Here is a 24,005-nt window from a genome sequence, read left to right as displayed (position 1 = left end):
CTCCTTGTATCTCCTTAAGCATGCATACCCTTGGAGTCTTCTCTTTTAGCCGGTTAAGCTTGCGGAGTACAATTCAGTACTCAGGGTTTGTTAACCCCTGTACTCAAATAGGCCAAGCCGAAAGGTCTCATACCTTTACTGGTATAGGGAGTTCTCCTAAAGCTGTAGTCCAAGATTGCGCCTATAATGTTGTTGAATGCCTTAGACGTAGATACTTGGAGCTCAACAATTCCTACTGAATGCATCTAGGCCCCTAGTTTGGTTTTGGTGATTAATGACGACACAAGATTACTGTGACTAATGTATGTTTTGTAGAGGCAACTTGAGCTAGGTCATGGTAATGGTGATTGATTGAGCAATTATGGTTTTCATGCCTATGTCGATGAAAATCGTTTTGGTTTTCAAAGGAAGGACGACAAGGTTAAGGACAGATTAGTTCTAAGTATCGTTTAATGTTGGAGAGACACTTATAGTAGTTTAAGACTTTGTTTTTTTTCCTTTGGCCGGACTATTAAGGGGATATGAACTAGCAGCTTGACCTAGGTGAATCTAATGGTTTAGATGTGGTGCACACTTGTCAAACTTAGCACTAGGTAGCTGAAGGACCGCCCATAGATCAGTTAAAGTTGATGCCGTTCACAAAGTTGGTGGAATTTGAGGTGAATAGAGACTTGGATGATGACCGGACGTTGGACCGGACGCATAGGTGTCGTGTCCGGTCAGCGTTAGCTCGTGCAGCTAGGGCTTGCTCATCGATCGGACGTAGGCTCCTAGTCAGGATCGGATGCGCAGGTGTGCGCAACTGTAGAGCAAGCAACACTCATGAAGGACCGAGCGCTGTGATCTGACACACTAGAGGTCGCGTTCGGTCAACAACAGTAAGCATCCAGAGAAGGAAATTGCTGACCGAACACGTCAGATGAGTGGTGATCGGACACTAGTCAGAGTCCAGTCTCTGATGACTGTGTTAGCGTCATGTAGGCGTTGGCTACTATCCGATCACTTTGACCTGAGCGTCCGGTCACCTCGAAATATGCTGAGTTAGACCCCAACGGGTATGGTTTGAAGTGGGGAGTATAAATACTTCCCCCACTCGTCTAACTTAACTCTCTTGCCCATTTGTTCAGCTGAGAAACACCTTTGGAGTGCAAGGGAGAGCAAGAGCCTAGTAGAGTGATTGAGATTTGATAATCTAAGATTAAGGAGCTCATTAGTGCATAGGGAGTAGCAAGTGTGCATCCACCTTTCTCATTAGGCTCGTGATGAAGAAGCTTAATTCATTTGAAATGCTTCCTAGTGAAAGTGCTAATGAAATGTATTCATGCTCGAATGTTCTTGTAGAGGAGGTCAATGGGCTTGGACTCACTTAAATGCAACCATCCGATGTTGTGAGAAAGATCTTGAGTGTCCTCCCTATTGACAAGTATGGGCATATTGTGATGGTGCTTCATCAAGGCTGAAGGGGACCGTGACGCCTAAGAGGGGGGGTGAATTAGGCAACTTAAGCTTCTAACTCTAAACTATGGCCTCTTTTTCTAACCTTAGCAAAACCTATGCAAAAGACAAACTATCTAAGTGTGCAACTACGGTTTTACTAATGTGTTGCTATCTCTACCGTAAAAGAGTAAAGCAATCAATGTAAATGCGGAAGCTAAAAAGCAAGGTAGAGATATGCAAACTCCTGTCGATGACTTCGGTATTTTTACCGAGGTATCGAGAAGCGCGCAAGCTTCCCCCTAGTCCTCGTTGGAGCCCCTCGCAAGGAATCCCTCGCAAGGGCCAAGCTCCCGGTCGGGTAACTCCGTGGATAGCCTCGGGCCTTCCCCACACGCAAGTGGGTCTCCGACGTGCCTTCTTGCAAGCCTCTCCCGGATGCTCCCCTCCGTCTTCACTATCAAGCTTCCGGCCAAAAAGCCGCGGGCCTTGTTCCCTCTGGTACACGATGACGACCACACCACAACTGTGGTTGGTGTGATCTCGCAAGACTACAAGCCCCTCCGATGTACTACAATGGTGCACGCAAGCACCGAGTGGTAAGAGGTATGCAAACCTCACTAAACACTAGGCCTAAATCTAGAGCAAGCGCATAAGCGGTGGTCTAATCAACCTAAGCACTTCGCAAAGCACATACGCTAATCACCTAATAAAACACTAAGCACTATGCAAGTAGAGATCACTAAAATGGTGTATCAACACCCTTGGTATGTTTTCTCAGCTCCACCCTCCTCAAATGGCTGGTTGGGGGTCTATTTGTAAGCCCCACTGAGAAAGTAGTCGTTGGGGACGAAATCCCGCTTTTCTGCTACTGATCGGACGCTGGAGCCGCCCGGATCGGACGTGTCCGGTCGTCCCGACCGTTGGAGCCGTGAACAACTGATTGAATGCTGTCAGCGTCCGATCACTTGCCACCGGACACGTCCGGTCGCAAGTTCGCTGCTCTAGAACCTCTCTGTACTCGATCGGACGTTGCTGTCCTGCGTCCGATCGGTTTTGCCGCCAGCGTCCGGTCACTTGTTGAGTGTGTTGTCGGACTGATGAACAGTGCCATCGGTGCGTCTGGTCGATTCACTTGTTCAGCGTCCGGTCACTGCTTGCTGATGCCGAGCCACTGATCAGAGCGTCCAGTCACTTTTCTCCAGCGTTCAGTCACTTCTATGAGCTCGTTTCTTCGTGATCTTGCGTACGGCTTGGTTCCTATCTTCGTGCTTGGACTTTGCTTGATATCTTGGGTCTTCTCTTGTGCTCCTAAGGTCTTGCTTATGGTGTTGATCCTCGGATCATCACGTCGCCTTCGTCCAAGTCACGTCTTGCACCCTATTGAACTACAAAACAAATACTTGCAAATTCATTAGTCCAATTTGGTTGTGTTGGTCATCAAACACCAAAATCTAAAGTAAATGGACCTAAGGTTCATTTTCCTTACAAAGGTGATCTTTCCACCGCTACACCGACTTAAATATTGGGGAAGATCAATGCACATGAGATGTACATGTACATCACTCCACAAGATGGCTTTTCTTCCACCAAGAAGAAAGATTTGGCATTCAAGGCTAGCCAAGAGAAGAGGGGCAAATCAAAAGTTGATCATGATACCTTAAGTGATGATGAGATTGATGATGCAAGCCTTGCTCTCATGGTAAGAAAAACCACCAAGATGCTCAAGAAGCTAAATAAGAATGGTGTCAAGTTTGATGGCAAGAAGAAAAAATTCTTCACTAGTAGTAGAAGGAAGCCCATCTCCGAAATGGATTGCTATAATTGTGGAGATCTTGGTCATCTAGCCCATCAATGCCCCAAACCCAAGAAAGACAATTATAAGAAGAAGTATAAGGGCAACAAAGATGACTCAAGTGATGATGATGTTGAGAAGAAGAACAATCCATACAAGAAGAAGGATGGCAAGAAGAAGGAATTTCACAAGAAGAAGAAGAATGACGAGGCTCATATTATTGGTTATTGGCTCACGGACATTGAATCATCAAGTGACTCATCCAATGATGAAAGTGAAAATGAGAAGGAGAAGGTAGCCGCTCTTGTGATTGTGTCTTCACTACCTTCACCGACACCATCGTCATCATCTTCTACACACCTATGCCTCATGACCAAGGGTGAACGAAAGGTACAAAATGATGATGGTAGTGGTGGTGATGACAATGCTAGTGATGATGAGAATGGTAGTGATATTGATGAAGTATTTGAATCACCTTCTTATGATGACCTTGTGAAATTGTTAAACCAATACACTAAAATCATTAGAAAGACAAGAGCTAAAAATGAGAAGCTAGAACTTGTGAATTACTCACTCTTAGCAAAGTATGACAAAGCCAAAAAAGCTAATGATGAACTTAGAGAAGAGAACAAAATTGTGTCATCCAAACTCAAGGAACTCAAAACCTCAAAAAGGGAGCTTAGAGAAAAACATGACAAACTTGAGGAGATACACAATGAGCTCACCACTAGTTACAACTTGCTAAAAGAAGAGTACACTAATCTCAAGGTTAATCATGATAATCTTGTTCTTTCTCATGAGTTATTGCCAAATGAGCCACATGATGCTACTAACAATGTTGTTAAGATTGATATAGCCACATCATGTGATGACTTGATTGTTGAGTGCATTGAGCAAGGTTCTAGTAGCAAAGGCAAGAAAGTGGTTGAATCCGACAACTATGATGATTATGTCAAGCTCAAGAATAAAAATGAAAAGCTCAAGAAGAATCTTGAAAAGCTATCAACCACCAACACAATTATGATAGAGAATCTTGAGAATGAGATGCTTCGAGAAGAGAACAAGAAACTCAAGATGGAGAAGAACCATATTGAACTTAGAGAAGAAAACAAGAAACTTAAGTTAAAGAAAGAGCATCTCAAGACCGGTTTGAGCAAGTTCACAAGAGGCCAATATCTTCAAAGTGACCTACTTATTAACACCGTGATGAAGATGGATAGAAGTGGCATTGGGTTCTTGGCAAATCAAGAGAAGAAAGCTCAAGTTCAACATCAACAACAATACAAGTCAAAGCCTAAGCCAAAGTGATGCTTTGAGTGTGGACAAGAAGGTTACTTTGCTCATGAGTTTGAAACTCCACTACCATAACCCTTGCCTAAGCATGCTAGACCCTTTGCCTTCAATGCTCACTACATGCTTAGAAAAGATTCTAGTGGAAAGATGAAAGTCATGTTCTTGGGTCCACCCAACAAGAATAGGCCTAAGCAAATTTGGGTTGCTAAGTCACTAGTTGAGAAGTCAAGGGCCCTCATCAAGTTTGGGTCCCTAAATAACAAGTTTGATCTCTTGTGTGTGTAGGTGAACTATAAGACCGGTGGAAGTCATTGGGTTATTTATAATGGTTGTACTCAACATATGATCGATGATCCTCATATGTTCACCTCACTAGATGAAGAAGTAGATGGTCAAGAAAGGATTACATTTGGTGACAATTCAAAGGGAAAGTACAAGGGTTGGGCAAAGTTGCAATATCAAATGATCACTCAATATCAAATATGTTATATGTTGCTTCATTGAGCTTCAACTTGCTATCTATTGGTCAATTGTGTGATCTTGACTTTCAATGTTTGGTCACCGAGAAGAAAGTGGTTGTGTCAAAGAAAGATGATGATTAAGTTATATTCAAGGGCTTTAGATACAACAACCTATATCTAGTGGATTTTACCTCTGAAGACGCAAACTTGAAGGCATGCTTATTCACCAAAACACCACTTGGGTGGCTTTGGCATAGAAGACTTGCACATGTTGGGATGAGCTCACTCAAGAAGTTAATGAAAAATAAGTTGGTGAGAGGTTTAAAGGATGTGAAATTTAAGAAGGACAAGCTTTGTAGTGCATATCGAGTATTTAATCATGCCACCGGCTTGGTTGAAGAAACATATTATGCGGAATTTGATGAATCTAACGGCTCCTAAGGAGCACATGAGGAATCTTGATGATGTTGGTGATGAACCATTGAGGGAGGCCATGAAGAACATTCTGGATGGAAACATCAAGCCCAAAGATAATGAAGATAACGTACAAGTGATTGATCCACCATCTTCATCAAATGTGCCACAAGATGATAATAAAGATGGGAGAGTAGAAAATGAAGATACTCACGTCTCCCATGACCAAATGGTAGCACAAGCTCAAGATGTTGATGCTCCATAACCTCTTCCTCAAGTGTTTGATAGAAGAAATTCACTCCTACTACAAGCACATCCACAAGATCTCATTATAGTGAGTGCTTTAAAGGGTGTAATGACTCGCTCTAAAAAACTTGCTTCATTTATTGAACATCACTCGTTTGTTTCTTGTATTGAGCATAAGAATGTAGAAGAAGCTCTTCAAGATCCGGATTGGATAAATGACATGCATGAAGAATTGAACAACTTCACCTACAATGAAGTTTGGACACTTGAAGAGCGACCACGAGATGCAAGAGTCATTGGAACAAAGTGGGTGTTCTGCAACAAGCAAGATGATCAAGGCATCGTTGTGAGGAACAAGGCAAGGCTAGTTGCAAAGGGATTCTCTCAAGTTGAAGGGTTGGATTTTGGAGAGACTTTTGCACCGGTTGCAAGACTTGAAGCGATTCGTATCATTCTTGCATATGCATCTCATCATGAAATGAAATTATATCAAATGGATGTTAAAAGTGCTTTTTTAAATGGCTTCATAAATGAACTAATCTATGTTGATCAACCTCCCGAGTTCGAAGACTCTAGATATCCCAATCATATTTATAGGTTGTCCAAGGTGTTGTATGGGCTAAAGCAAGCCCCAAGAGCTTGGTATGAGCGTCTTTAGGATTTTCTAATTGAGAAGGGCTTCATCATTGGGAAGGTCGACTCTACACTATTCACCAAGAAGCTTGAGGGAAAGATCTTCATTTGTCAAGTATATGTTGATGATATCATATTTGGCTCATCAAATGAAGACTATTGCAAAGAGTTTGGTGAATTGATGTCGAATGAGTTCGAGATGTCTATGATTGGAGAGCTTACATTCTTTCTTGGTTTTCAAGTCAAGCAAATGAGAGAAGGGATCTTCATCTCTTAAGAAAAATATACCAAGGATCTTCTCAAGAGGTTTAAAATGGACGAATGTAAGCCAATCAAGACACCAATGCCATCTAATGAACATCTCGACCTAGATAAGGGAGGTAAATCGGTTAATCAAACTCTCTACCATTCTATGATTAGTAGCTTGTTATACTTGACCGTATCTAGGCCCGATATCATGTTTATTGTGTGTATGTGTGCTAGATTTCAAGCTAATCCTAAAGAGGCTCACTTGGTTGCCGTTAAAAGAATCCTTAGGTACCTTAAGCACACACCAAACATTAGTCTTTGGTATCCCAAAGGAGCTAGATTTTAACTAGTTGGATATTCCGATTTGGATTATGCCGGTTGTAAAATTGATAGAAAAAGCACATCTGGAGGGTGCCATTTGCTTGGTAGATCACTAGTGTCTTGAACCTCTTAGAAGTAAAATAGTGTGGCCTTATCCACCGCCGAGGCGGAGTACATTGCCGCGGGTGCTTGTTTGTGGTAGAACCGCCTAATCTAGTGCCTCCCAGGAGTGCTCGCCTTTCATTAGACACTAAGCATCCAAAGAAGAACACCAAATTACACGGTTCCATCGGACACACCCTAGGGGAGAACCTAAAAATCCATATTTTTGCCATCAGGATCACAAATGAGATAATAAAGCTTACATCATTATTAACCATTTCTTACATCACTTTTAATACAACATCAGAGCATAATATTTATTGTTATAACAGCGGAATGTAATCATATGATCAGAGTCATGGACAATTTAATTGTACAGCAGAATATAAACATGTGAATAGAGTTACAACGGAAATAAACATCTATTCATGACGTGATGAAGCATCAATATATAAACTATGATAACAGATTATAAAACTTTCATTTATAAAAATATTTAGTAAGAGTTATAAATAAAAACTATGATCGCAGCATAAAGGAAGTCCTCTCTGAGCCCACCAGGAGGAATCCACACACAAAGGTTAGCTCTAGCCTCCACCTGTCACCTACAACAGGGGGAATAAAACCGTAAGTACTCAATTGTACTCAACAAGACTTATCCGATAGGAGGAAAGAAAAAACTCCAAGGATATGCAAGGCTATCTGGCTTATGGGTTTATTGCATCTGCTGGAGCATTACTAAAAGTGCATCCTTATATTTGATTTTTATTAATAGCCGCATTGGTTCATTAACTAACCATTCTATGTAAGCACATGTGCTACTTTCAAGCAGGTGGTAAGCAATCAGATTTTCTTTTTCCATCTTTTTATCTTCCAGTTCTTACTTCGATGCTAAACCGTAGACAAGCCATACCGGATCGCCCGGTGATTCGTGAATCAATGCCCCCAGTTGGGTACCCCGAAAACATACGCCCCGCTTGTACCCAAGGCACAAGCAAGACGAACCCATCACCCTCCTATCCTGGGTGTCCAGGTCTCCATTCAAACTAGGACTCCAAGACCCCGCCCTTGAGTCCCGGACTCAGTGCGGTGCAAGGACCTTCTGACTCAAAAACCACCAAAACAGTCGGTCCGGAAAGAGCCGGATCCATGACAAGAGAGCAACAAGTCTTCCAAGCGCTCATACCCAAGTATGTGCTCGGAATAATAAGTCTGTGACTTGCCTAGAGCCATATGCAACGGTCGGTCCTTAACCGACACAAACAGGGAAAGCAGTGTAACCATGCCATGCCCCGCGTCCACGGCGACACAACCTCTTACACCCACCAATACCCAAACCATATCCCTACCTGGTCACAATTTTTCCTTTTCATCATTTATATTTATTCCAAGTGATAATAATCCAATAATATATTTCCTATCTCTCGCGAGTGATAGCCATCACTCGACTTCTACCGGAGTCCTGTAGCATAGCAATCTACACAATCCTGTCATACTAGTAAGACTCATAGGATAAAGATATATATATATATATATATATATATATATATATATATATATATATATATATATATATATGCAAGTGGGTTTCATTCAACTCCTTAAAACTTAATGCACAAATATAATTTAAACTGCAGAAAAATAGGGGTTATGCACCGGGACTTGCCTGGGTAAAATATAACCAAAAGTTAGTATCTGCATCTTCAGATCATCCACCATCAACTGAATAGAAAGCCCATTACATCATCTCCTGGAGAGAATACCATTACACCATCTTCGGAGTCCCAATTATCCTTTAATTGATTTGTTGACCCATCATCGTACCTATATGATATGCATTAATGCAAATGCATAGATGTAAATAATCAACGACAGCCGAAATGCTTAGAAATCCGATCACGCCTCACAAGCTAACGAGATAGCTCTAACGCTGGTCTACATATGCAAGTTGTCGAATAAGACATTATTTCTCAACAATTATTTTAGTTATATAAACCCAAGGTATTTCTTTATTTTATTCTATCGATTTAACTATTATTCGAAATAGGGCATTATTATCTATCTAGCAAACTAATTATTTTGGAGGTACAAAAATTATAGGGAGTACCTAATATTACTAGGAGCCTACTGTAAAAATTTCAGATCCAACACTATTACCAATTTATCACAACAATTCCTACAAGTTTATATTTTTATAATATTAAGTACCTTAAATTAATTATACAGCTTCCAAGAATATTATCAAACTATGTAAACAAAATATACTAACAGGTAGATCATGATTTTAGGAACTCAATAAAACTGCTTTGGCATTTTTATGTTTTTTCTATGATTTACTACAAATTTTATAAGTTTATTTGCGAAACTAATTTAACGATCGCTTTAGAAAACTAAAAGGCCAGCGGCTACCTATTCGGCCCAACATGGAAATCCACGCACGCGTGGCCCAGGCGTGACCGCAATCCAACAGTGCGGAAGCAGGCCGGCCAGAGGCCCAGGCGGCGCGTGGCCAATGGCCCAGGTAGCCGGACTGGCAGCCCACCGACACGCTCGCCATAGCGGCCCAAAACCGACCCAAGCACGCGGACACGGATGGCCCAGCAAGCCAGCCTGGCGGGACGGTAGCGAACTGGCCTAGCGCGGCCTGCCCAGGCGCGGTGGAACTCTTGCACTAAGACCCTTGGGCTTTCCCCAAATTAACTATGCCCTTTCTTGTAACGTTATGAGTCTAGCACTTTTGCGAAATGAACCCAGTAATGAATCCTATTTGTGCTTCCTTACCTTCTCTCCTCAAAATAGAGTACGGAGTAGAGCCACCGGCTGGCGGTGGCGACAACGGCGCGGTAGGGCCAGGAAAGGCATGGCGGTGGTCGACAAACCGCTGATGAGCTGCACAGGGACCCGCGGGGCCTCGGGCGAAGGTGGCCAGGAACCGGCGGTGGCCCTAGCGGCCAGGCTGCGTGCATCAGCGGCGGCAATGGCGGCTATGGCGATGAGGGGTGCAGCGAAGCCGGAAAGGGGCGTGGAAGGGCGATGTTGGCAGGACAACTCCTCGGCACTGGCGGACCTGGCGCGCCCCCGGCTGGGGTAGTGCCGACACAGACGAAGGTGACTGGATGGCTTGATGCGGCAGAGCATGCGTGGGGAGGCGCCGTGGGGAGGAAGAGGAGGGGACACTGGTGCTTCACGTGGTGGAGCGGGGGAGCAGGGAAGGTGGCATGTCGGACATATTTGGCCACGGCAGGACCGGCATTGGCGATTGGGAGGCATGGCTACGGTCCAGCGCAGGGAAGGAAAGGGGCGGCACGTGCTCTAGCGTGGGGAGGGCCGGCACCGAGCAGACTTGGCGCTGCATAGTAGCGAGTAGTTGTGGTACAGCCGGCGCTACGGCACGGCGCGCCGAGGGCAGCAGGTCCGCGCGGAGCCGGTTCACGCGCGCTCACGAGGGGAAAAAGGGGGTGACGGGTGAGCGGCTGCGGCCATGGCCATGGCATGCTGTGGGTAGTGGGCGGGTTGCGTCCGGCTAGGCACTCAGCGCTGGCAAGGAGCGGGGAAGGAAGGAGTGACTACGGTGGACGGGAGCTGGAACGCCTCCTCTCGGTTGAAGAAAAGAAAGGGAGAGAAAGAGAGTGCACGAATGTGCGAAGTAGCAGCGACAGCGGGCCACGGCGACATCGAGAACAGGGCGTGGGGTAGAGGCACACGTGGCACAGCGTGGCCGGTAGGACATGTCGGTTGGCACGGACAAGACTGTGGCCACAGAGACAAGCAAGGCAGGCAAGCTTAAGAGGTAAAGTAAAGAGACGCGTGCGGCTCAAGAGGTAAAGTAAGGAGACACATGTGGGTTTGCCACCAATTTCAAGCACGACAAGGAAAGCAAGATGGGATGGCACAACACGGCCAGTAGCGGCGAGCGTAGGAAGGTGAGAGGACACGACGTGGGCAGGGGCAGAACCACGTGCTCTCATCAGAATTCAGATACGACACTAGCGAGGGAGAGAAAACAGGGGCGCAAGCAAATAGACACGTCGGGGTGCAAAGCCATGACGAAAGATGGGACGGTGCATAATTGCAAAGCAAGGCGAATAAGCAAAAGCTGCTCTAGGAAAAGTAAATGAAGACTGCTAAGTTGCTGCGCTCTCTCACGTCTGTAACGTGGTTCACACCAACACGTAAATTTGTGAAGCGGCCAGACGGGCAATTGTCGCGGGTATGTTACCAACTTATTGTAGGGACTAAAACGAGTCTATATGTAACATGTCACTAGACCAAGGCTATATATATATCATTCTATTTATTAATGGATTTTATTTTATTTATAAAAGTTGCTTTTCATGCTTAATCTAATAGAATAAATCATTCGCCATTTACTTGCCAGAATCGTTATCGGACATTCCTAAATATTTCTACTCACTGCGTAATTTAACTTGAGCGTTTATTTGAGTCCACGAAACTAAGTCACAGGATTCGCTTATCGTCTCAAGTACGTTTTAAATTAAAAACCTAAGAAACTCATTTCGAAAATTTGACTTAGGCCAAAATCATGGTGCTAAATGAGCTCATAACACTAGGGGTGTTACATTGTTGTGCACAAATTCTTTACATGAAGCAATCTCTTCTAGACTATGGTGTCATTCTAGAAAGAGTACCTTTCTTGTGTGACAATGAAAGCACGGTAAAACTTGCTAATAATCCGGTTGAACACTCTCGCACCAAGCACATAGATATCCGTCATCACTTTCTTAGATATCATGTTGCTAAAAATAATATATCACTAGAATGTGTAAGGATCGAGGATCAATTGGTGGATATCTTTACAAAACCGCTAGATGAGGCTATGTTTTGTCGATTTAGGAATGTGCTCAATGTGCTTGATCTAAGTAACTTCACAAAAAATTGAGCTTGTGTTGTCCCTTGTATTGCATTGTAATATAAAATATGTTTAATTTTTAGTAATGCACTTAGGGCTTGTCTAACATGGATAAGATAACCGCCAAAAAGCGTGTGAAGAAGCTTAACTTTGGATCAAACTTGATGAGCAACTAGTTTTTCTTTCAAGTATTGCATTGCATACGCATGTGTGTTGCTTTGTCGTTTCTTTTCGGTTATTTTTTTGAACATCCACTGTGTTCGTCCATAAATAGGGAGAGCATTTGAAGCTTCTATTGGTTATAAACCCTATTGGGTGGCCACATGTTGCTCCTCGCCTCTTTTGTTGCTTTTTTTCTAAAATGAATTATAGCCAAAGGCAAATTATTTTAAAAAAAATTGAGGGTTTGAGAGAGCTCTCCCATATCTGTCCCAATTTGTGGTTATTTTGGTCTTATCAAAGTTGGGACTTGATTGGAAGAAAGCGTCGCGTAGAAAGGAGAAGAAATTGCTGTGGAAGATGGACCGAACGCAGGGACCGGACTCACCCATGGCAGTGTCCGGTCAATACATCAGGAGGAGATGCAAGTGCTGAAGAAGACCGGACGATGAACAGTGTTCCATCCGCGTTCGGTGACAAGTTGAATCCGCATCCGGTCAGGACAAGTTGGAACATAGGAATGACCGGACTCTAGGCTACATCCGATCATGTTTTGAGGCTCTCTGGACCTCTTTGTACTCGACCGGACTCCGAGGGGCACCGTCAGGTTATTTTCACTGGTGTGTCCGGTCGCAACTGTCAAAGCAAAATTGATCTATATTTTCTCTATCTGACGCTAGGGCCCACACATCCTTTTCTTCTTTTCCCTCACGCGACCACGCCGCACCGCTGTATTCACGCCGCACTGCCATGTTCGGCTGAACCCTAGCGCCACTGCCGCATCACTCCGGTCACCCTTCCACGCGCCCATGCGCAGCATAGTCACCGTGACCGCCTCTCTACCCACGCTCGCTCCCCTCCATTGCCACCATGGTGCCCTAACCTCAGCCGCCATGGGTCATCGCCATCGTCGTCGTGGTCCTTCCATCGACCTCACCGTTGATTCTCTTGACTCCAGCGATTCCCTTGGCCGATTGACATAATTCCCTAGGTGAGTTCCCTAGTCGCTCGCCAGGTGTTCGTTATAATGCCTGAACCACATCTAGTTCAATGCTTGATCCTTTCAGTTGGCCACATGTCTATGTAGTGACATTGTCGATTCCCGTGTGGTGCCCCCCACGCTCGTTGTCTCATCCTTTCGTAGGTCCCGGACTTGATCTAAGGTCACAAGACATTCCATATGTTCACTTACCTAATTGCTTGCTTCTTCCAACGACCATCGCACCTCTCATATCTAATGTTGCTTATGTATACTTCCTACTCTATCTTGTGCAGCGAGTTTGGACAGTGAGTTTGCTTATCAGTGTTACAGTGGCAGATAAACTCGGGGCCAAGCCCACGAGTACGAAATAGAGGCCAAGCCTCTTGAGTGACTAACGGTAGTGATCTAGGGGGAGTGTCAGTGGTGTGGCAGAACTGCCTAATCTAACACCTTCCAGGAGTACTTGTCTTCCATTAGACACTAAGTACTCAAGAGAGGACACTAAACTACGTAGTTTTGTCGAGCACACCCCAAGGGTGAACTCAAAAATCCATATTTTTTTCATCAGGATCATAAATGAGAGAATAAAGCTTACAATATTCTTAAGCCATTTCTTACATCACTTTATTACAGTAACAGAATATTACCTCAATTGATTATAACAGTGGAATATAACAATGTTATCAGAGTTACAGAGGAAAGAAAGATTAGTTTAATAACATGGTGCAGTATTAACATAGTGGACATTTATATACGAAAGATGCTAGCAGATTTTACATCTTTTCTTATAAAAACCTTTAGTGAGGGTTATAAATAAACACTACGGTCATAGCGTGAAAGGAATCCTCTCTAAGCCCACCAGGAGGTTTCCACACACAAGAGTCAGCTCTATGTATCCTCTGATCACCTGCAATAGGGGGAATAAAACCTTGAGTACTCGATTGTACTCAGCATGACTTTCTCGACAGGAGGAAAATAAAAGACTCCAAGGATATGCAAGGCTTATTTTGCTTGTGGGTTATTGTATCTGCGGGAGCTTTACTAATAGTTCATCCTTATGTTCTAAGTTTTATTACCAGTCAGCGTTAGTTCATTAACTAATCATTCTATATAAGCACATATGCTACTTTCAAGCATGTGGTAAGCAATCAGAACCATTTTACCATCTTTCATGTTCTAGTTCTTACTACGGTGCTAGAACATAGCCAAGTCGGTATCGTCTCACAGAAATGGTGATTCATGAATCAATGTATCCTAGCTGGGTACCCCAAAACACACGCCCCATTTGTACCCCAGGCACAAACAAGACAAACCCGTTCCACTTCTATCACGGGGTCTAGGTCCCCGTCCAAACTTGAACTCCAAGCCCCCACACTTGAGACCCGGTCTCAATATGGTGCTTAGACCTCCACATTTCCCTGCCTCCAATCAGTCGGTCCGAAAAGAGCCAGAACCTATGACAAGAGCATAAAGAGACTTCCCGCTCCCATAAGCAAGTATGTGCTCAGGATTATAAGTCTATGACATAACTACCATCTATAGCAACGGACGGTCCTCAATCGACACAGGCGGAACAAGTGCAATCCGAGCCTCGCTCGAATGCATAACCAAGTCTAGATCTAAAGAACCATTCTGTCCGGTCTCCAATTATCCTTCATATATATTCCATGTGATAGTAATATAATAACAATAATAATATCTTTCCTATCTCTCATGAGTGACAGGTAATCACTCGACTTCTACCGGATCCTATAGCATAGCAATCTATATGATCCTGATATTCTAGTAGGACTTATAGGATAAGGATATATATATGCAAGTAGTTTTCATTCAACTCCTTAAACCTTAATGCACAAGCATAAAATAAAGTTCAGAATAATAGAGGTTATGCGCCGGGGCTTGCCTAGGCAAGATATAACCAAAGATTATCATTCCATCATAGTGACACGATCATCAAGGCACCATCTTTTCTGTTGATTTGGTCGAATCCATGATCCATCGTTGTTTCTATTATGATATACGTGGATGCAGCGAAGAGACGTAAATAATCAACGGTAACTGTAACTCTAAAATACGATTACGCTCTGCAAGCTAACGAGCTAGCTTTAATGACTAACGTACTAGTCTATGTATCCACGTCAACAAGTAAGTCTTTGTCTCTAGAAAAATGTTTTAGTCCTACAATCCTAAAGGTGTTTCGGCATTTTATGGATTAAATATATATTTTCGAACTAGGGCTCATTTAGCTACCTTAGCAAACTAATTATTATGGAGCTACAAAAATTATAGTGAGCACCTAATAATGTGAGGAATTTACTATAAAAGTTTCAGAGCCAACACTATTTCTAATTTATCACAAAAATTCTACAGGTTTAAATCTTACAATATTAAGCATCTCAAATTAATTAGATAACTCCTAAAAATATTATAAAACTATGTGAACAAAATAGACTAGCAGATAGATCATGATTTTAGGAACTGAATAAAATTGGTTTCACAATTTCGGTTAACTACATAATTTTATACTGAATTTACAAGTTTACCTTAGAAACTAAATTAAAAATGTATTAGAAAAAGAAAAGGGCCGACAACAACCCATTCTAGCCCGGTAGCCCAGCGGCCCACTGCGGGCGCGGTTGCGCGCGCGTCGCGGCGGCCCAGTATGGCCCAAGGCCGGGGGCGCTCGCGCGCGGTGGCTAGTTTGCATAATAGCCCTCAAGCTTTCAAAGATTAATACGACTACTATGCACACTATTCCTACCGTCAGTAATCTTGCATCCACACCCTTGGATGTTTTCACCTTTACCACGGGGAGATCCCTAGAAACCCTGCGTGCGCCGGCGCGGCGGCTGATGGCATAAGGCAGTTACGCCGAGCAAACTAGGCTCGCTACGACAAAATTAAGGGGCCAACCACCATCTATAGCTAAACGTGCAAAGATGGGTGGCGGTTAGGGACTTAGAGGGGCACTATCGTGGGCTGCAGCGGTAAGCGGCTATTCGTGGCGGCGGCGCGACTGTTCTGGTGAGCCTACGCCCTCACGGAAAGGTAGAGATGGCAGAGAAGCATCCGTAGCTCACTATGGTGTACGCCCTACTAACGGTTCAAGCAGGGGAGTGTTGCGATGTTCTGGCCACGTGCGAGCCACCGGGGCGGTGGTGCTCTGGGATGGACACCCATACGTCACCACGTCATCGACGAGTTCCTTGACCAAAATGGCGCGAGCACTGGATGGAGGGAATCAAGGTGAGTTTGTGGTTATGACAAATTGAACTGCTATTAACCCTACTGGCCTTATCCCCAAACCTACCGGCTCGACGACACACATGATCGATGACGAGCAAAATATGAAATTGCCCACGGCTAGACCACCGTTGGACCTGATGAGAGTGGGGCGTCAAGCTAACTTCCTCTGCTTCTCACTGACGCGAGGAATTGGGCTAGGAAGCTTTGAGTTGGTGATTATGAAGGGGAGAGGGCGGCGCATCGCCACCGCTACATCACGCCACGCGGCCCCATTAGGGGTGACTCGGCCATGACCTGATAGAATACGACAACATGAGGACATGGCCACATAAGGGAGGGCAGGAGGCACATCGAGTAGTGCTTAGATAGAGCCAAGAGGGGTGCCAGCGTGCGGAGCACTTGAATGCGGTAGCCGGGCCCGAGCGGCTCACTAGTGTTGGCTAGCGGGACAGGGCAAAGCAGGGAGGCATCAAAGTCACCCTGAAGCTAGGATTGGTTGACCCAGACACAACGAGTGGCGACACATACTAGTGGTAGGTGAATCATAGGGCAGGGCAACTACCACGTAGCCATGGCAACAATAGCCCCAGCCTTGGCCCAACCCCACGCACGTATCAACGGTCAAAATGGCACGCACCCACGGCGACAGCGAGGGCACCCGACAACAGCATCGCGACGATGCCTCACCACGTGACCGCGTAGCGGCTGCATCGGCATAGCACAGTGGTAGCCCTCCGGTACGCACAACGGTGCGCACAGAAGCGCGACAGTCAGCGTTGTAGGGCGATGACAGTGGCCTGCTGGGGCCGACCACGACCAACCCACGGGCAGACAGGCTAACTAGGCTTAGTACCATGGTGCGCGGAACACAGCCAGCTGCGCGACGACGAGCGGCCGCGTGAGGTGACCGTGCGCACGAGCCAGGCATACGACATGCATGAATTTTAAAGCGCATCTAAAAACTAACCTAACACAGTTGAAGCTAAACTACTTAGACCATGCTAACGAGGGGACATCAGTCTACCATAAGGAGCAAAAACATAGCATTGACCTTCAACTAGATTTTCCAGAATTAATTCACCAACATGGCATTGCCACACTGTTTTCAAACTTAAAATTTCTTCCAAGTCTTGAGCTAAAATTGACTTCAAGTTCCATTTCCAAGCCAATAGAAATACTAGCTAGTCATATTATTTTTCTACAGCAAGAGTTGCATTGTCATCTACAAAGTTTGTACTTCAAACCTTATTTAGGTGTCACACACATGTTCTATAATACTTTTGCTCAATAAAAAATGGTTTTCCACCCTACTTGACATAACATGAGTTATTGAATAAATTTCTATTTAACATTTTTATTGGTTATTTTAGGCTACAAGAAATTTATCAACACCTTCTATCACATGCATTATTACATAAACATGATGCCCATGACATGATTTAGTAGTTTGTTTAGGGCGTAACACTGAGGGTGTTACAAGTGGTCAGCAGCAGTTGTATCTTTTGGCAGTGCATTCTCTTAGGTTCAGTGATTCCTTTCAGTGTTAGATATGGCTCATTGTAAGAACATCGGGGGTGGTCCCGACGATGATGATGAGAGGCGTCCTCCTCGCCTAACAGCATAGGAAAAGGGGAATGGGCCAAAGAAGACCACTACAAAGAAGAAGCGTAAGAGATGTGATATAGAGACAGAGAGCAGCAGCAGTGGCCATCACCACAGAGCGTGCTAAGAGAGGTGGTAGAGGCAGTGGTATTCACATTGGCAATCAGTTGTCACCAGCTCAGAGGACCATAGTTGAGCAGCTTGAGGCTAGTCTTGGTAGTCCTAGTACTATCTTGCTTGGAGGTCGGCATGTTGCTCTGGAGGATGCACCAGAGGGCACTCGAGTGGAGGAGGTTGAGCCTTCGGAGGAGACCAAGCAGCAGGCAGAGCAGCCACGACTTCGACGCTCCAGTCGCACTCACACCCAGGTGTCACCGAGGCCTCAGACCTAGAGACATGGCTCTCGTCCACCTCTCATACCATAGGGTCTACCTCTAGTGGTACACTTGGACCTAAGGGCAGCCATAGCTAGGCAAGTGCAGCAACTCCATTTTGTGGAGTGGTTTCCACTAAGGTAGGATGAGCATGCTTCAGAGCACTTCTACACAGTGCTGTAGGAGGATTTCTACAATGCCTACCTCAACAGTGGTGTGGCATTCAGATCACAGAGAGTTTGTTTGTTAGAGGCTATAGTTGCTGTTGCAGGAGAGCAGATCTGTCCCCACCTCAGCTACCTGCCAGGTCTGGTAGATCTTCTAGGACAAACTGGTCGGTATGTTCCATTATGGGTCAGAGAGTTTTATGCTTTCTTGTTGATTGACCCGAGTCACAGGTTCATTCACTTTGCCTTAAGAGGCCATGACTACTAGCTACAGAGCTAGAGGGCTAGAGAAATATTGAGGATTCTAGAGTCTCCTATTTGGATTCACAAGATCTGTTATGGAGAGACAGAGCCACTAAGACACCCTCATGGTGGAATAGTATCACCTACAGAGTTGGTTAGGGCTTGTTTCATTGAGTCATTTGGAGAAGGATCGAGCCGGACACCGTGTGACCTTACACCTACAGCTCGTATCCTTGATGCAGTCATGATGAGGTCTTTGCTTCTGAGGAGTGGCTACCGAGAGGGACTGACCTGTATTCAGCTTTGGCTAGTCCACCACTTGGTCTCCTAAACAGTGTTTGACATTTGGGATGTGATGCTTTAGAGGCCATCGTTAGTTGTCATATGCTCACTGGATCACATTTCTTATTAGGCTGCCAGTTTCATAGAAGTCTCCAGAGACAATGGCTGAGTTGAGCGGTGCTACTACAGAGTTCCCACAGTATGATATGAGCTAGCTGTTATGTCATAGTCGTGGAAGGACTCCTAGCCAGCCGAGCCATAGACCAAGGTGCCAGAGACTATAGCTGAGCAGGACGAGGCCATCAGGGCCATTGCCGAGATAGAGCTAGAGCAACTAGAGGCATAGTAGGAGGATGTGGTCGAGAGCGACCCGACTAATAGCTCAGATGAAGACTACCGGCCTATCCCGCATATGCCACCATGTGCACATGATAGAGAGGCCGGTGGCTCTAGCTCAGCTCCACCACAGCCATAGCCGCCATAGACAGACCCTGCCTTGCTGGCTATACTTGAGCGTATGCGGCTGGACCAGGCTCATTAGGCACAGGAGACAACAACTACCATTGCTCAAGTGCAGGCATGCCAGGATCAGTTTTAGTAGCAGCAGCAAGCTATGCAGCAGTAGCAGTGTTAGTGTTTCAAGTAAACACGAACAAGTAAATTTGTATTTATTGCGCGTTGGGCCCGGATGGTGTACTAAAAGACACAAGGTTTATACTATTTTGGGTAGAACATCCCTACGTCTAGTTTGCTGCTGCTGCTCGTGTTATTAGCACTAAAAGGTTCATAGTAGGGGGTACAAACAGTCAAGAGAGGGACAGGTCCCAAGTCTCCGATGAAAAGGTCAAAAGGACGCTAAGAGCTTGGTTGCTGCTCAGCTGTGTGTTATGTGATGCATGGTGTGTTGAATTGATCCCTTTAGTGGGGTGCCCTGCCCTCCCTTTTATAGATCTAGGGGGAGCAAGGATTATAGATGGGAGAAAGAAGAATAACTAGAGGTAAAGAAGGTCCTTCGAAGGTGCTAGGTCTTCCTTTTCCTTCGAGCCTATCCTCCTGACACGGCAGACGGTGCTAGGGATAGTACGTTCGCTGATCCTGATAGGGCCATGCTCTGGCTTCGTTCAGCAAGTGGTCACGTCCCATCCCGCCTCGGTGGGCGGCGCGACACACCAGGGTGCCAAGCCATAACTCTATGGGGAGCAGACGACATAGAGGCCCCATGTTCGTTTCTGTAGATGACATGAGTTTCCTCCTAGACCGTAGTGGTTGTCGTATGTTTCTATCAGGATTCGTGTCCAAGGACAAATGTCGGCACCCATAACACTGTAGGACAAATGTCGGTGCCCACAACACTATTTGGGCTCTAACATGCCTGGAAGGGCTTAAAGTGCCCGTCTAGCCATATCCTGATGGTACTTTCGTGCAGGCGTGCAGGGTATGGTCCTCAGTATTGTAGTTGACTTGAGTGCCCCACCTCATATGCGTGCGTAGTTATGAAGGAGCAGCGCATAGATGTTAGGTGAGGCAGAGCCTGCCCTCGAATGTCCGGCGAGGCAGAGTCAGCCCCCGGGCATCGAGCGAGGCGGAGTCTGCCCTCAGACGTTGGGCAAGGCAAAGTCTGCCCTCAGATGTCAGGCGAGGGGAGCCTGCTCCTAGACGTCGGGCGAGGCGAAGTCTACCCCTGAACATCGAGTGAGGCAGACCCAGCCTCTGGACATCGGGCGAGGCGGAGTCTGCCCTCAGACATCGGGCGAGGCAGAGCCAGCCCCTAGACATCAAGCGAGGCTGCCCCTAGACATCGAGCGTGGCAGAGTCTACCCTCAGACATTGGGTGAGGCGGAGTCTACCCCTAGACGTTGAGCGAGGCGAAGCCAGCCCCCGAACATCGGGCGAGGCAGAGTCTACTCCCAGACGTCGGGCAAGGCAAAGTCTACACTTGGTCGTTAGGCAAGAGGTGTAGTCGCGCTCTTATCTGTTCGGGAGCATCACCGTTTGATGGTTGTTAGCTCCTCCTCTTTGGGTACCCCAGTATTTGGTCCCCGACAGTAGCCCCGAGCCCCTAGGTGATTCGGATAGAATCGCCCGAGGGGTGTTCTAACTCGCTAGAGGGTGCGCGCGAGCGCACTCGATGGGTGTAGCCCTTGAGCCCCCAAGGGATTCGGATAGAATCACCTAGGGGGTGGGTGTAGCCCTCGAGCCCCTAGGGGATTCGGATAGAATCGCCTAGGGGTGATTCGGACCCTTCATGGGTATGGCTTGTGAGATTTGATGGTTGTTACCCGGATAGCTTAAATGGGGCCCTGGTGTCCTGTTCGCAGGGATCCATCCAGGGTCAGTCGGCGCCATCCTTGATTTTGTATATCCGGTGCCGAGGCATCCCCTAATGCAGCCGGAACCAGGATACATTGTTTTTGTAAGTTTTCTTTCCTCGTGCCTTCTTTTTAATCAAACTCCCAACCTCTTAACGCTGATACTAAGATAGGGTGACCAGCCAAAGAGACTCATTCTTACAGATCTTCTGGCTCCGCTGCTGAAGGATCTAGTCGTGATGGCGGCCAACCATGCCATGGCCGAGCAGCAGCAGAAGGCAAAGGAGGACGGGAGGAGGAAAAAACAGCAAAAGCTACGCGCGTGAGAGCACATAAAGGAAACCAACAGTGATGACGACGACAACAAGGAAGAAGAAGAAGAAGAAGAGGTAGTTACCGACAACGAGCGAGATGACCTGGAGATAGAGGATACACTGACAGGTATCCCCTCATCCATGCAGGGACCCTTCCCATTCTATGCGGGAGGGAGGGAGTCCGTGAGGATGGCAGAGGCGGGCCGAACCATCGGCTCGTCCTCAGAAGAAGTAGTGGCAGGCGGATCAGCCGTCGTGCCCGAGGTGTCAGTGGAGGGGAGTGGCCCCGCTGTTGTGCCTCAAGAATCAGCAGGGGTAGACGGATCTACCACCACGCCTGAGGTGCTAGCAAGGGTGGGTGGATCTGTCGCCGTGCCTGAGGTGCCGAGGGAGAGGGATGGCTCCGCCGCTACGCCCCTGAGTGCAAGGGAGTCGAGCCCCTCGGCCTGGGAGTATGGGGCGGGTACCAAATGGCCCCATCCCTAGGAGGCGAAGCAAGGACCTGGGGGTTCATCCCCCAAGCGAATCCTTCACCCGACAGCGTCGATGTAAGTCTTTTGACTCCTCTGTTTTCTCTATTTTTCTCTGTTTCAGCATGGCTCACGCGTTCTATTTCTTGCAGCGTCCTGAGACGGGGCCACTCTTTGGCGCTGGCGCCCAAGAAGAGTGTCGCCCTCCAGGCGAGACATCGGTCGTCGCTCGACGTCGCTCTCGCTTTAGGTGGGAGCAGAGCCGACATCCCAGCCTCATCGGCTGGTCAGGCACCACCCGTGGTAGAGCCCATGACCTCGGCGGGTCAAATGGACGACGGGGCTGAAGGAGCGCCCTCAGAGGTCGCCGAGCAACCGGCGGTGGAGGCGATTCTATTGCCTACGTCGGGGCGAACAGAGCTACTGCTCGCGCTTGGGGCGCCGTCTGTGGTGGGCGTGGTGCCACCGGTCGAGGCCCTAGCGTTGCTAGCGGAGGTGGTCATGGCCATGACAAGCTAGGCACAGCTAGATGTAGCCATGGCAGTGCCCGAGGAAGCAGCGCGGTCCATGCCACCGGTGGCCCAGGTGATGGCGCCTGAGGCAGGCCGGACAGAGGGGGACACGGCCGAAAGGTCCTCGAGTGTTGTGGCGGTGGTGGAGAGGACCAACGAGGGTTGCCCTTGGCCGTGACATCAGGGGGTAGCAGCTCGCCCACGCGGGGTGAGTCATTGCTCTAGTGGATGGATCCTCAAGACCCAACGTCCATACTCTTCTCGCTTGATGATGCTACCGAGAGCATAGAGCGAGGGAGTCTCAACGAAGGGATCTCGGCCATGATGGAAGTCCTGAACTAGGCTAGGGGCATCCTACGTGACATCATCGTTCCTACTGGCCGGGTATCTACTTAATCTCCCCTCTTGCTTTCTTCTTTCTTTATGTATTTTTGTGTTTTGACATTGATCTTCTTTTCAGTCCCTTATCGCTCGTAGCCGAGAAAAATCCCGGTTCCTCCACGAGCAGAAAGTGGAATGGGATCGCCTCATCGAAGAGGCCCGACTGTGAGGGGATGTGAGCGCCCAGATTGCCGTCGCCCAACAACGGGTGGCCTAGCTGACTCCCTTGGTCAAGGAGGTGGCCAGTCTCCGGCAGCGGGAGGCCAAGACACGTCGGGACACGGAAGATGCCGAGAAGATGTTCTAGGATTTGTCAGCGAGGGTGCGATAGGATGAGGAGGAGGCCACCAGAGTCTAAAAGGAGCGGGGTGAGCTGCTCTAGAGGGACGCCAAGGCCCTCCAGCATGTCCTCGACCTCCTGGCTGAGGTGGAGAAAGAGCAGGGGCTCAAGCTGAGAGCCGAGGAGAGTTCTACGGCCCTATAGTCGAGGGTGAGCCTAGACGCCGATGCGATAGCCTGGCTACGTAAGGAGCGGGACGAGCTATGCCAAACTTCAGAGAGACTCCGCTTAGAGCATGGCGTGGCCCGCGAGGAGCATGACCAGGCTGTCCAGGAGCACGACTAGGCATGTCAGGGGGTCAGCTCCCTCTGGGCCAATCTTGGAACCATGGTATCCTGCAGGCTAGAGGCCGAGAGCATCTCCGCCGGGCTAGTCACGGAGCTTGCCAAGACGTGAGGGATCCTTTAGGCGGAGAGCGATGAGCATGATCTCCTGCATGCCACCATCGGGGTGGTCTTCGATGACCTAGAGGTGGCGTGACCAGTGGGAACCAGCTCGCTTGCGGCCTCTGCTGCCGTAGATATCACGGCGTGGGTGTGCCAGCTCGAGCGGGAAGCTCTTCGCTCTAGGATTACCTAAGCCTTCGCCGTCGCCCACTCCCACTACACCGAGAGTATCGACTTGGAGATGATGAGCCTTGGCTTTGTGCCTGGCTATGAAGCCTCTGAGCTGGACGAAATAGAGAAGGCGATGGCTACTGTCGCGTGGAACCTGGCAGACAAGATTGAAGAGATAGTTCTCCCCGGATGGGATAGTTAGTTGAATGGGTCTAAGGGATATTATCTATAATCTGTAGACAAGTGTCG

General features: G+C 47.1%; 1 protein-coding gene across 1 annotated transcript; it reads left to right on the top strand.

The window, feature by feature from the left end:
- Window positions 1–3,244: 3,244 nt before the first annotated feature.
- LOC136537220 (uncharacterized) lies at window positions 3,245–21,508 on the top strand. The gene is made up of 2 exons (XM_066529267.1): window positions 3,245–3,523; window positions 21,410–21,508. The coding sequence occupies exons 1-2, from the start codon at window positions 3,245–3,247 to the stop codon at window positions 21,506–21,508; spliced, it is 378 nt and encodes a 125-aa protein (XP_066385364.1).
- Window positions 21,509–24,005: the final 2,497 nt, after the last annotated feature.

The sequence above is a fragment of the Miscanthus floridulus genome, chromosome 2 (assembly GCF_019320115.1).
Source record: "Miscanthus floridulus cultivar M001 chromosome 2, ASM1932011v1, whole genome shotgun sequence".
Taxonomy (NCBI): domain Eukaryota; kingdom Viridiplantae; phylum Streptophyta; class Magnoliopsida; order Poales; family Poaceae; genus Miscanthus; species Miscanthus floridulus.
Note: the sequence above shows the minus strand (reverse complement) of the source record. Positions and strands in the feature narration are given on the sequence as shown.